The 15632-nt window shown below is 32.4% G+C and overlaps 1 protein-coding gene and 2 non-coding genes across 3 annotated transcripts; 1 reads left to right on the top strand and 2 right to left on the bottom strand.

Moving 5' to 3' along the window:
* The first annotated feature begins 4919 nt into the window (after nt 1-4919).
* On the top strand, nt 4920-7223 carry LOC127128542 (60S ribosomal protein L34). Its single transcript, NM_001427678.1, has 4 exons — nt 4920-5130; nt 5240-5319; nt 6489-6598; nt 6685-7223. The coding sequence occupies exons 1-4, from the start codon at nt 5052-5054 to the stop codon at nt 6776-6778; spliced, it is 363 nt and encodes a 120-aa protein (NP_001414607.1). The 5' UTR covers nt 4920-5051; the 3' UTR covers nt 6779-7223.
* Nucleotides 7224-9792: 2569 nt separating this feature from the next.
* On the bottom strand, nt 9793-9866 carry TRNAI-AAU (transfer RNA isoleucine (anticodon AAU)). The gene has a single exon. It is a non-coding gene; the product is annotated as a tRNA-Ile (tRNA).
* Nucleotides 9867-11170: 1304 nt separating this feature from the next.
* TRNAI-AAU (transfer RNA isoleucine (anticodon AAU)) lies at nt 11171-11244 on the bottom strand. The gene has a single exon. It is a non-coding gene; the product is annotated as a tRNA-Ile (tRNA).
* Nucleotides 11245-15632: the final 4388 nt, after the last annotated feature.

The raw sequence follows: 15632 nt of genomic DNA, 5'->3' as shown, positions 1-15632 counted from the left end.
ATCGAAAGTGCTAATTATCAATGAAGTTATTTTGAGTGGTATGAAAATAATGAAATACAACTATAAATACAACCAACACACATTTCTAAATATTCAAAATGTGAGAAAAGGGATGTAAAACTCACCCTAAAGGACCAAGTTATTACCAAAAAACTTAAATGACCAACCTGTTAAAAAAACAACTTAAAGGACCTCTAGTATAATTTTCCAATTATCTATTATAAGAATAAGATATTTCTTTATTATCACTACTACGGAAAATACCTATTACAACAACGGTTGGAAAAGGGATGTCACCATGTTGAGCCAACCGTTGTAAGGTAAGATGTGGTTGTATGTATAATGCTTTCCACCACGGTCGTGTGACCGTGGTTGTATCTATGTAGCCCACTACCTACTACAACGGTTACTTTAAACAACCATTGTTATATTTTTTAATGCATAATATTTAACAACGGTTGTACTAAACAACTATTGTGATATATACACTTGAGTTTATTATAAACTATGTGGAATTCTTATTTAGTCAATGCTCACTAAACATATAACATTTCAATCTACACTATAATATTATAATATAACAAATTAAGTTATATTAGAAGAGCAAGTTCACGGTCAATGCTTGACAAGAGTTCTTCAACTCCTTATCCGCATTTTACTCTTTAACAATTAGAACTTGGTTTAATAATTGTAGTTCTTCAACCACCCCTCTCTCCACCTCTAATTTTGTTTGCAAAGTAAATAATATTTTGCAAACAAAATTAGAGGTAGGGAGAGGGGTGGTTAAAGAACTAAAATCACAAAACCAAGTTCTAATTGTCAAAGAACAACCTGCAGATAACAATGTGAAGAATTATTGTCAAGAATTGAACATGTACTTGTTTTCTAATACAATTTATCTATCATATTATAATTTTCTAATGCATTCTGAAAAGTTATATATTCGGTAAGAAATTGGAAAAATAAGCAAACAACATAATATATAATAAACTCATCTTTTAAACAAACATTAACAACAACATTCATAAAAAACATTCATCAACAACAAACCATAAACAACAAATACGATACAACAAACATATCAAGTCATAGAATGCTTCTGTAATGTACCATACATGTCCCATAATGATGTGTCTACAATGAAATAAGGATTAAGCTAAAGTTAGAGACACAAACTTGTGTCTATCTTAAATGGATGTCATTCTGGATCTTTGACACAAGTTTGTAACGCTAAATTTATCTTCGTCCTCTTTATTGAAACAAGTATCCCTACTTACATGTCAAAACATGCAGAAATTTCTAACATTATAAAACAAGCTATTTAAATAGATTTAAAAAAAACTACAGTGAAAACAAACGTGTAAATACCCATTGGTTAAGATTTGATGTTATGATTTTGTTTTGGGGTTTCCATATGAGAGAGACGACTAACATGGTTGTTAGGGTTTCATTTTGAGATAGACGAGTGAAATAGTTAGTTTTTTTTAGAGAGATGACTGTTAGGTATTGAAGTGAGAGGTAATTTTGCTTACACATAAATAAGTATCACCTTTCACCACGGTTAAAAACAACAATCGTGGTGATATACAAGGTCAATAACATTATTATCACGATAAATGACCAAATTGTTGGTGTTGAGATTCAAACTATTTCACTCCATATATATTTCACCAGAGTTGTTCTACATGACCGTTAATACATGTCCTTTAGTAAATACAAAAGGAAATGTCCCAAAATAAACTATTACCACGGTTAAAACGACGACCGTTGTTAAATTGGTGTTATGAAAGGTCTATTTTGTAGTAGTGTATATTTGTTTTTCCAAAGTAACAAAGCCCCTAAAATAATTAGCCTGTTTGATGAAACATTAAATGCGACTTAATATTGAGACGACATTAAATATAAGGTCAATATTATTAAAGTATATGTAATACAACTTCATTATCAAGAGGGATAACATGAAAACATTGAGTCTATTATGTGGATAGACTGGTGATCATATCTCATGGATCATGCATAAAAAGTTATCAAGTCTTCATATATGTATACATCTTATGAGTAATATCTATATTGACAACCCTACCATGATAATACTATATTAAATTTTACATAAGTATCATAAGTTATTCTCAAGGTGACAGTGGTATATACCACCCTTTGACTTGAAACCACTATAAACCCTAGATGTTGGGTCAAATAATTTCTTACCGTTCAGATGTTGTCCATAATAGGATGACTATAAAGATGATTGATAGGTACTCCACAAAACACGCTGAAGGACATGAGTGACCTAGATGGAAAGTTCAAAAAGATTGTGCAAGTCGTATAAATAATGGGAATGGAAGGGGGAAACACAAACTATTGGTGGTAACACTCTATAAATATGCTACGAATAATCTATACCCACTCATTATTATAAAATAACCACGCATGAATCATGTTAATTTGTTAGTGGAATATATGACCTGGTTTCTTTCATCGACACCCTAATATATAATTATGTCTATGGGATATATAAGCCTAAGGTCTTTCATCGACACACTAACATGACGATTTTTCAAAGGGGTACATAATCTCTATCGCGGATGGAAAATTATAGAGTCACCATCATTGTTTATATGTTCCTAAGGAATAGGGAAACGATGATAAAACCTAAAGTTAATGGGAAAAACTAAGGTCCAAGAGTCGATTAAGCAAATGGAAGGTGTTAGGCACCCCTCATCTCCATTGTACTCAATGGAATCCACCCTTAAGTATTGCGCACCACGAGCCTTAAGTGGTGGAGAATGAGTAATAATGAAACTCTCATACCCTTACTCTGATTATTTTGGACACAAGACACTTGACTTGTCTGTCTAGAATATTCGCTTCCGCCCATAGACTTTAGTTCAATCTAATCACAAACTCCTTTTTTTCTTCATAAACCCTTTTAAAGGTAAAATCAACACAACCCATCAAACTCATTTTTGCGTCTTAGGGCATCACACCGAAAACCCTTTTCTCAAAGTTAAAATCAACCAACCTACAAACATTTTCTATTCGAACTATGAAGCTCTGACTCTTCATCACCCGATGAATGATGCATAGGCCCAAGGGTCACAATCCTTAGCGAGCACAATAATAAAAATCCAAAATGCCATTCTTTCACACTCTTTTTGAAAATAAAGCAATATTAAGATAAATACCCACACACGCAGACAACTTAAATAGTTTTCGTGGAGTACCATGGATGTGAGGGGTGCTAATACCTTCCCCTTGCGTAATCAACTTCCGAACTCAATCTCGGTTCTGAGACCAATTCTTTATCCGTAATTGCACTTCCCGTGTGCATCTCTTTTTCCCTGAGGATTTTATCGACTATTTCCCCTTTCCTTCTTATGGGAACAAATAAAATTCGGCGGCAACTCTGTGTTTTCCTTTTCTTTCAAGAGACACACATTTTCATAGTCGATCCAGTTTCGCTACCCCGATAGTGACATGGGCTAGCAAGGAACATTCCCAAATACCTCATAAGAGATAATAAAGAAAGCCAACTTATTTATTCTCATATTTGAGGCTTTCATATATGCAAAAACAACAACAACATTTAACTCACATTCGAACTAAATATACAAGAAAAACAATGAAAAATACTTGGAAAAGTTCTTCTTCAGATTATGGGATCATAATCAAAACCTAATATTTCAATATAATCCATAAAATGTTTATACAAAAAATACTCTACGTATGATAGGGAGCAACAAATCCTCATCCATAGATTTAATCCATAATATATCCTAATTGCAATAAAAGAAGAAGTTAAAATTTCTAGATTTATTGTGGAACATATGTGGCTATTCAAGAATAAAAATAAACTTAAGAAGTTATTCTTGAAGGATTTATTAGAAAAATAAAAACAAGAAAAAAAAACTCCGAGACAATTAACCACTCATGGGGCACATATCCACTTTGCCTTAAGGGTGTAAAAGTAGGAAAAATAGGGCGTCCAAACAAATAAATTTTCAGAGATTACAAACCAACTTAAAATATCTCATGTACTTTAAACTAATGAAATTGAATTGGGAAGAAACATCGTTAAACCAACACATCACACTCAAATAGGTAAAGGGGAGACGAAAACTCGTCATAATAAAAATATTCTTATGTACATAAAAGAACTCTAACTCTTCCTCGTTACCTTTATTGAAACAAATCATATCACACTTAATACATGAAGCAACATGAAGCCTAGGATGAAATTCAAACCAAAGAGTAGAATGATCCAAATCAAACTTCGTAACAAAAGTCTTATTCAAACAAATGTAGTACTAATCTCTAGTGCTATTTTCTACCTAATCACACTTCAAAATATCCATATCATAAATTGTTTTGTTAGGATTATACAAAAGCACACATGACTTAATCATATATGATATATATCCTATAAAGAAGATGATGTGAATCTTATCTAATCCTTAGAGAACAAAATCTAAACTAAAGAATCATAAACAAAATGGATCTCTTAGAATCAACAAGTTCAACTATGATGTCGTTGACATTATAGAACAATATAAATGGGAGTAGAGAGACAAAAACTACATGTACTAGGAAAAGCAAAGAGAAAATTGAGATGCATGATGATATTAAATTATAAACCGAGAAAGACTTGCTAGTTCAAAAGAATTGCGCGAAATCGAGAAATATTGGGAACAAAAGGGAAAAAAATACAAACTAATTGTGGCAACACGCCATCAACATGTTACCAACAAACCATAATCACTAATTGTGATCAAATGATCACTAATTTATTTTACCAAATGCTTACAATATTAATTAATCTAATTGACTCTCATAATCACAAATATAAGATTTTACCGAAAGCACGTTTTTATTTTAGAAATACCGCAGATTTTGGTTTGGGCTTATTCCGATAGAAAGAACAAAAAAAGCCCAATTAAAGATTAAGCTAAATCTAGGGTTTTGAAAATATCCACCCACCATTTATACTCTCTCTAACACACATTTTCACGCCTCTTTCACTTTCTAGGGTTTCAGCTTCAACAATAATCAACATGGTTCAGAGACTCACATACCGAAGGAGGCATAGCTACGCCACCAAATCCAACCAACATCGAGTTGTTAAGACTCCTGGTAACGTTTTTCTTCGCTCATTTTGTTGTTTTTCCGCTTCTGATCCATGTAATTTTTGTTTTTTTTAAGTGTGGTTTTGATTGGTGTGTGAAATTGGGGTTTTTGTTAGGTGGAAAGTTGGTTTATCAGACGACTAAGAAGAGGGCGAGTGGACCTAAGTGTCCTGTTACTGGAAAGAGGATCCAAGGGGTATGAATCTATATGATTTGTTTCTTTGTTTTATTTTCTTGTTGAAATTGATATGCAAAACATTGGATCAGTGATTTTTTAGTTAGGTGTTTAGGTTTTTGAATGTATTTGTAAAAAAGTTGTAGATTTGCATTTGAGGTATTTTGTGAATGATTTGTCTTGTTTTCTAGTGAGTTGTGTGAATTAGATGTGATTCTTAATTGAAAATTTCATGATTGTTTTGTAGTGTGATTAATGTTAATTGCATACCGAGCTTATTCTGGAAGCAGTTATTTTGGTTATTGAGGGAATGTTTTGGGGGTGAGGTGACATTCACTTTTTTCTTTGTTTTATCTGATTTATGTGATTGTAGTTAGTGTTCTTTAGGGGTCTCTTACGTAAAAATTGGCAGCTTCTGAATTCTGTTGTTATTTTTGGGTTAACCAGAAAAATTCAATAATCAAATTTACTAAGTTAGGTTTGACTGTAGAATTAAGAGTTAAGTACATTCTGTTTTTTGTTGCCAATGAATTGTGTCCATTGCTATTACTGTGATCATAATTAGTATTTCCTTCCTTTAGTTTTCAGAATCCTGAATTCTGCAATGATCAAATTTTTTATGCACTGTTGTTGACACTGTTATGTTCTTGATGTTCTTCTTACTTTGATGCAGTTTTTTTGATTAAATAGAAATTTCACTCCGAGTAATTGTTCACTGTTATTATAATTTTCCTAAAACAACAAGAACAATCCCTTTAGAGCCGTCAGTAAGATTTGCCCACTGTCACTTATATTTTCCCTCCGTCCCTATGAATTGCCCACCATCCCTATGAATTGCCCACCATCCCTATTGTTTACCAACCATCCCTATCGTTTGCCTACTGTCACTGAGATCTGTCCCTAAGATTTGCCCAATGTCTCTAAGATTTGCCCATTCTTTAATGCAATCTGACTGCACTGGTTAAGGATTATGTGATGAACATAACCTGCAATTTTCTCTATTTTTGAATGTATAGACATGAAGACTTCATGTACCTTACATATCACTTATTTTATTTATAGTTGAATTTGTCTACTTAAAGCTTTCATGTTTTATATATGTTTATGTATATTTCATTCACTATTAATGGGTGAGGATGATCATTGTATGCTCTTTTATGATGATTGTTCTGATCCATGTTAATATCCAGATTCCACATTTGAGACCTACTGAATACAAGAGGTCTAGATTGTCTCGCAACCGCCGAACAGTTAACAGAGCATATGGAGGTGTTTTATCTGGAGGAGCTGTTAGGGAAAGGTATTTTCCACAACATAATTTGACATTTTTTATTCAAAATTTTGAATGTTTATAGTGAACTTTATTGCATTTGAATATTTGTACAGGATTATTCGTGCTTTCCTTGTTGAAGAGCAAAAAATTGTTAAGAAAGTTTTGAAGATACAGAAGACAAAAGAAAAGCAAGCAGCTAAGAATTAAGTTATGTTGTTAATGGATGAAAAACAAGTTAGAAATTCCTTTTTTGATTTGTTCTGAAGAGTTTTGACTTTGAATGTTGTTAATTATGAATGTGAGACTTGCTTTGAAATTAATTTTATGGAGTTTTATGTTTTTTCTGTACTCTATATTTTGTTATAGCTTGTTGAGTTCTGTCATTCCAGTGCGTATGATGTTAAATGAAAAACTCTTTTGATATATGTGTTTGCTAAATATTTTGAAATGATTACTTCTCAAAGAACGCGTAATAAATCAATGATTACCATGTGAGTTCTTCAAGCAAATTCTATGGTCAGAAGATATATCATAATAAATCCGAAGTTTTTTTTCTTTGTAAAATTCTAAACCGGCCGACAAGAGAGTTTGTGCCATTTTTGCATCATCATCCAAACAAGCAAACATCCTGATTGATGAAAAAAATGATTTTAACCTGGAAGTATAACTATTTTTTGCAGGGTGAGTGACCCTAGCTCAATCGTCCATATCTTTACCTCTAGCATTCCTGACTATTATGATTAATATGTTCTGCAGGCTATGAAGAAGAATTCAATTTTTTAAAAATATTTTTGTAAAATAAATGTGTTAGTTAAATTAATATTTTATTTAGAGTTTAAAAATTATATTTAGTGAATGACCCACAACCCAATCTAATCCAAACATATTGATGAATGAGTTGATTTGATTCGAATTTAATTTTATAACTACTTAAAATTTTGATTTGGGTTTAATCTTATAACTATTTAAAATAATTTGGATGAATTGTTTAAATATTTTAATTTTAATGTAAAATAGAGTTTTAAATAGACTATTATATTAAACAATACTTTTAAAAGGTTAGACCTAAAAAAAACTTTGATAAATAATAGACTATACTTAAACTTTAAAAGTTTAAAGTTGATTAAACGTTTAAAGTACTTTCTCCGTTCTATAATGAGTGGTCAATTTAAAATAAAATAGTGTCCTAAAGTGAATGATCAATTTTCAATGCACATCTTTAAATTTTATTCTCTAATTAATATTTTTTTCATCATTTCCAATATATGATAAAGATACTTTAGTAAAAATATCACTCTCTCTCTTTCATTTATTCATTTTTCTTAATATGAGTGAAGTGGTGGTGAACTAGATCACTCATTATAGTATATAAGGAGTACAAAACTTGATTTAAACCTCCCCATGGCTGAATAAGCCCGACTCTATCGGCGTTAACAAGAACACAATAATTAACCGATGTAACACACATCATCATCCAATGAATTCACTTATTAGCAAACCCCATTCAAATAAGCACACCTAAAAAAAAACTCCAATACACTCTATCATATGCTTTACTAATATCTATTTTGAGAGCCAACTCGCGTTTAAAACCTTTAGTTTTTCTCTTTAATGCTTGTATGATTTCAATAGCTAGCATGGAATTATCAAGAATAGAGCGCCCTTCAACAAAAGCCGATTTCTCCTCAGAAATACATTTAGACAAACACTCTTTTAATCTGTTAGCAAGAAGTTTTGACACCATTTTATAAACCATATTGCAAAGTGAAATAGGTCGCAGATCCTTCATATTGTTAGGCTTCTCACACTTCGGAATATGACAAATGTTCGTATCATTAACGGATAAAGGAAAAAACCAATCTCCAACCTGTGAGTAACAACACCATAAATATCATCCACATATAAGTCCTAAGACTTCTGGTAGAAAGCAGGATTAAAACCAACTAGTCTATTGCTGTCTTTATTGGAAATAGTCGGTTGGATAACATAAAGACTTGGGTCATGCCTTCCTTCTTTCCCTACAAACAACTTCTCAAAAATAATTATTCACAATTTCACATATGCTGACTTGGTCTTTAACTTCCACTGCCTAATCACTAATAAGCATATCAATCTTCTTAAAGTTATTTCTCGTAGTTACCGACATGTGGAAGAACTTGGTATTGAGATTGCCGTAACGTTTGCTCTTTGTTTCCAGAAAGTTTCCTCCTGTATAAATACCCGATTGTATTCTCTCCATGCTTCGAAGAAACTTACTGTCGACTCAGGATCATGATGGTTTCGATAAGCTTCCAGTTTTTCTAAGTAACACACTTTCTCTTCTTTACTCTCTGTACTTTTTGTTATGTTCCATTTTTCCAGTTCACATGCACATGAAGCAATTTTATGGACAACATCCAGTGTTAAGCAACAATCGAACTTAAGTAAAACTCTCACAAACTCCAACTTCTTAGCTTTTGCAAATGTCTCCGACAGAAAAAGGATATCAGGATGATACCGTTGAGCCAAATTACGTAGGTTCGGAACTGCGTTCGGACTGCCCAGTCCCTGACAATTTCAACCTAATACTTTCATTGGTCTTGACATTCCTGACTGTCAAGACTTGTCGATTAAAAATATTACGATGTTGCCAAGAGAGAAGATAAATAACAATCTAGTGATAGAAAATAAATAATCATCTTAACATAAGGTGATTTTAAGTAATCATATATAGTAGCATATATCATGGCGGCTATGGTTTTAAGTATGCAACTAGCGATGAATCACAATTTTAAAAAGGTGATTTTTGCAATGTATTAGAAGATGATTTGTAATTGGGTAGGAACATGGTGGAGGATTAAGGTTATGTTAGGAATATCTTTAGGGAAGTGAAAAAGCTTCTCATAAAGTTTAACGAGGCTAGAATATCCTTTGCAATTAAGGATGTGAATTGTACCCATACTTAGTGGCTACACAGAAAAATATCCACAACAAATATGGCAAAAAATGCCAAATAGGTTCGGACATAAGCACGAGTAATTTTCCACTAAAATAAGCGATCATGAGTGCAAGTATCTTAGTACACATTTCATACACGTATAATATACATTTATATATTTTAATTTTGATTATTACATAAAAATATATGTCAATCACTTTTGGAAATATATAACTATGAAACTATTACTTATTTTAATATAAATGAAACAAAAATTCATAAATTAAAAAGAAAACATTTTAAATGGCCCATGCAGGTCTCGAACCTGCGACCTTCGCGTTATTAGCACGACGCTCTAACCAACTGAGCTAATGGGCCACTTTGGAAGTGTTCACTTGGTGTGAGTATTTGGAAAATTGTTCATCCAGTTTGAGTTTGCTAAGGCTCTGCAGAGTCTTTCTTTCAATACGCGATCGGTATCTCTACTCTTGATCCAAGTAAATGAGTGAACCTCGAGTGAAGTGTAGGTTAAACCACAACCTACAACAAAATTACGAAAACCCATACAAAGCCAATTTGGATGAGGATGGATGCTTTGTTTGTCCTGTTGAGAAATCAAGTCATTAAAGTCACCAACAATGCACCACGAATCATTTGACATGTCTTGTAATTCACGGAGCTATCCCAGGCTTGCTTTCTTTTTCACTTAGGATATCCGTAATAACATGTTAATATCCACTTCCCTTTCAATTCATCTTGTATCGAGAGATTAAAAAAATTTCTATAGAAATTCATGACAGTGCGCTTAACCTTCTCTATCCAAAGAACAACTAAACCACCACTTCTACCTTCCACATCTAGTGTTAAGCAACAATCGAACTTAAGTAAAACTCTCACAAACTCCAACTTCTTAGCTTTTGCAAATGTCTTCGACATAAAAAGGATATCTGGGTGATACCGTTGAGCCAAATTACGCAGGTTTGGAACTACGTTCGGACTGCCCAATCCCCGATAATTTCAACCTAATATTTTCATTGGTCTTGACATTCCTGACTGTCAAGACTTGTCGATTAAAAATGTTACGATGTTGCCAAGAGAGAAGACAAATAACAATCTAGTGATAGAAAATAAATAACCATCTTAACAAAAGGTGATTTTAAGTAATCATATGTTACAACATATATCATGGCTATGGTTTTAAGTATGCAACCAGCGATGAATCACAGTTTTAAAAAGATGATTTTTGAAATGGATTAGAAGATGATTTGTAATTGGGTAGGGGACATGGTGGAGGATTAACGTTATGTTAGGAATATCTTTAGGGAAGTGAAAACGCTTCTCATAAAGTTTAACGAGGCTAGAATATCCTTTTCAATTAAGGATGTGAATTGTACCCATACTTAGTGGCTACACAGAAAAATATCCACAAAAAATATGACAAAAAATGCCAAATAGGTTCGGACATAAGCACGAGTAATTTTCCACTAAAATAAGCGATCATGAGTGTAAGTATCTTAGTACACATTTCATACACGCATAATATACATTTATTTATATATTTTAATTTTGATTATTACATAAAAATATATGTCAATCACTTTTGGAAATATATAACTATGAAACTATTACTTATTTTAATATAAATGGAACAAAAATTCATAAATTAAAAAAAATATTTTAAATGGCCAATGCAGATCTCAAACCTGCAGCCTTCGCGTTATTAGCACGACGCTCTAACCAACTGAGCTAATGGGCCCCTTTTTTACTTATGTAAAAATCAGTTATTAAGAAGTTATATATAACGGGAAAAACTAGTAAATACTAACAAAAAATAATCAATGCCTTTAAGATACTAACCAATTACATTCATTATCTTCTTCCATAATAGTGTTCATGTTAGGGTTTTCATAATTGCAATCTTGTCTTAGGATTAAATATGGTATAGCGTACTACATAGAAGATTAAGGTGATTTAAAAAAAAGATGAGAGCATCTCTAAGTAGGTATTAAAGATACCATAGTAATAAAATGAAATACTTAAAATTTTATGACAAGAATCATATATTTGTTATGGTCACTTTGGTGATGGAGGTTGGTGTAATGTTAAAAACGTGAAAGCTTACTTCATGTTTTATCGATCCTTTCCAAATTATGAAGCATGTCGATGATATAGCCTACCATATAATGTTACATCATTCGCTCTCCTATCTTCATAGTCACTTAAGTGTCTCAACTTTGTACGTATGTTCATGATCCCTTATGTGTTGTTGAATTATATGGTCTCTAATAAAGGTAAATTTCACTTTTGCAACCTTGCTTTAGAGAATTGAGGACCAAAAAGCCAAGAAGCTACGTGGGATTCAATTGGTGTAGTATCTATAGTGACTTCTAACTCATTGCTGATCAAAGAGGTTATCTCTCTAATGAGATACTACTTGACAATTAAAAAGAATATCAAATAATCGAGCGAGTTAGTGTTCAACATACCATTATAATTAATAAGTTGTACATAATGGCCATCTTTCGACCTCTATTACAGTGTTTGGAAGAAAACGAGTGACAATATTCCATAAAGGAAATCCATGAAGGAGTATGTGGAAATCATTGTAGGACTATGAAATTATCCTGAAAGGTGCTCAAGTCAATATACTACCAACCACCCATACAATCAAATTGAAAAACCATTTAGAAGTGTAAAAAATTGGAAATAACTTGTAAACTAAACACACCCATTGTTGAGTTCTTATTAGTAAGTTGTGACCTCACGACCCAATGTTGGAAAGATTACATTGATATGCTTAATGAGGTGAAATAGTTGACACATTTAATTGAGTACTATAAAAAATCTAGAGATGCAAACATGTTTAAAATGAAATTTAAACCTAAAAACTTCAACCAAAGATATCATATCTTTCAAAAGGATGAGTAGGAAATGAAGTAAATATCATATGAAAGACTAGCAATTAATTGGGGAAGATCATATCCAATAAGCTATGTACTTGAAAAATGAACACATTTGCTAGAAAACCTAACCAGAACTATATATTTGAGTCCATGGAATGCCACATGCCTCAAATTTTACTTCAAATAAAATCTTATAACACAATATTATTTATTTTGGATTATACAAAAGCACACAAGACTCTAATCATATATCATATATATCAGAAGAAGAATTTGATGTGACCTACATCTAATCCTCAGAGAACATTTGTTGATTTACGCCCTAGATGCCAATAGTTTTATTAGAACTTTGTACTTGTATCAAATCATTTATTATAATAATAATAAGAAATTTGTTTTTTTATATTTGATTTTCCAAAGTAATAAAGCCTCTAAAATAACTAGTCTATTTGATGAAATATTAAGTGTCACTTAATAGTGAGACCCGATTAAATATAAGGACAATATTCTTAAAGTATATGTAGTACAACTTCATTGTGAGGAGGGATAACATTAAACTATTGAGTATACTATGTGAATAGACTGATGGTCACATCTAACAGATCATGCATAAAAAGTTATCAAGTCTTCAAATATATATATATATACACATTAGGAGTAATATTTATATTGGACTGACCTACCATGATAATACTACATAAAATGTTACATAAGTATCATAAGTTATTCTCAAGGTGACATGTGTGTATACCACTATGACTTGAAACCACTATGAAGCCTAGATGTTTAGTCGAATTCTTTATTATTGTTCAAATGTTGTCCATAATAGGATGACTATAAATATGATTGATGAGTACTCCATAAATCATGCTGAAGGACATGAGTGGCCTAGATGAAAAGTTCAAAAAAATTATGCAACTCGTATAAATGGTGGGAATGGAAGGGGAGAAACACAAACTTATGGTGGCAACACTCTATCAATGTGCTACGAACAATCTATATCAAGTCATTATGATCAAATGACTACATATGCATTATGTCAATTTGTGACTTGAATACATAACCTGGTTTCTTTCATCGACACCATGATATATAATTATGTCTATGGAATACATAAGCCCAAAATCTTTCATCAACACACTAACATGAAAGTTTTTAATGGGGTACATAATCTCGATGTTCTGCATTAGAACCTTAATAATGCAATCCGTTATTGGGACCTAAATAACATGATGTCTTATGTCGACACCTTAACATGTCAATTCATAAATTGAACCAAAATAATTCAATGTTCTACATCAGTGAAATTTCTCCTAGGCTATCCTTGAGTTTTTAGCATTTTGCTACTTGTTTACTTAATTACCTATAACACCCATATATAATATACATCTAGAAAATATATTATACATAGTGTGCCGCTTCTTTGACGAACTTGGATGAATGGTAAACATACTTTTGTATGCCGCTTCTAGGACCGTCCTTCTCAATTTCGCATCCTTCGAAACACATACTCTTTGAGTAAACACAATAACTCCATCTGTAGCCTGGTAAAAACCCGATCGATTTGTCTTTTCTTGCAACTCACCATCCAATAATTGACTTTGTTGAATCCTTTCCCTCAAATCTAAAGTAACATCCAAGTTTCCTATTATCACACCATTATGAGTCCACGCAAATTGAAGATCAAGATTTCTAATTTTTTTTCCAATAAATCATATTCCAACATCATCAACTCAACCTTATGTATTATTTCCGACTTAAAGTATCCACCTCCTTATTTTATTTACCTAGATGGTACTTTAATTCAAGGTCTAAATATTTCAAGTACTCCATCCATCTTCTCTGTCGCATGTTTAACTCTTTCTGGTCAAACAAATATTTCAAACTCTTGTGGTCACTAAACATCCCGAAATGCACTCCATAAAAAAATGGCGCCACACCTTCAATGTAAACACAACAACTGCTAATTCAAGGTCAAGCATCAGATAGTTCTCTTCAATAATTTTCAGTTGTCAGGAAACATAGACCATCACTTGGATATCTTGCATAAAAAATCCTCCTAACCCTTTCTTTGAGGCATAAAAAACACTTCATACGGTTTGGTAGGATATGGAATTATAAGCACACGCGCAGTAGTCAACTTTTCCTTTAACTTGGAGAAATTTTGTTCACACTTTGAATCCCATATGAAATGAATCTCCTTTCGAGTAAGTCGAGTCACAGGTAAGGTCATATGTGATAACCCTTGGATCAAACTTCTATAATACCCCGCCAATCCTAAGAAGTTTTTGACTTCTGATGCATTCTTCGGTCTTGCTCAATTGATAATTGATTCAATCTTAGATGGATCTATGACAACTCCTCCTTGCGACACAACATGACCAAGAAACTTCACTCTGGTTATCCAAAACTCACACTTACTAAGTTTTGTATATCTGATTCCTATTGAGTACGAGAGTAGATAAGGATATCATTAATTGATATCACTGCAAACTGATCCAAGTAAGCTTTGAATATCTGATTCATATAATCCATAAAAATAATAGGTTCATTCTTCATTCCAAACAACATCACAAGGAATTATTAATGGCCATATCAGGTTCTAAATGTAATCTTCAGGGTGTCAGAACTCTTGACTTGGATCTGATGGTAACATGAACGCAAGTCAATCTTAGAGAACACACAAGCTTCTTTCAATTTATCTAACATACCGTCTATCCGAGGTAAGGTATACTTATTCTTAATGGTAAACTTATGCAAAATGACGATAATTAATGCACATATGAATGCCCCCATCTTTCTTCCTCATTAGCAACACCAGGGCTCCCCACAGTGACACACTTGGACAGACAAAATGTTTATCCAATAAATTCTCCAACTGACTCTTCACCTCTCTAAGTTCAACTGGTATAAAGCAGAAGTTGGATAAAAAGCAGGTAAATATGACTGAGAAATATGATACATCATTAATTCAAACAATGCCAACAAAACTGAAGGATCCAGGTAAATTTACCATCTCTTGCACTATTGGTGGGGTAGAGACCCCACATGCTCTATGTGATTTAGGGTAGATATCAATTTACTTACTCTTAATAAGGTGAGATAATTAAATTTGGGCAAGATCATACCTAGTAATATAACTCTTACCTTAGCTTGATTTATCTATTACTCATCCTTATGGTGTTTTACAATATGTGTTAGTACATGTCGACAATCTAGTTTTTTCTGTAGATTTTATGAT

Source organism: Lathyrus oleraceus, chromosome 3 (assembly GCF_024323335.1).
Source record: "Lathyrus oleraceus cultivar Zhongwan6 chromosome 3, CAAS_Psat_ZW6_1.0, whole genome shotgun sequence".
NCBI lineage: Eukaryota > Viridiplantae > Streptophyta > Magnoliopsida > Fabales > Fabaceae > Lathyrus > Lathyrus oleraceus.
This window is presented reverse-complemented; position numbering and strand designations above follow the sequence as displayed.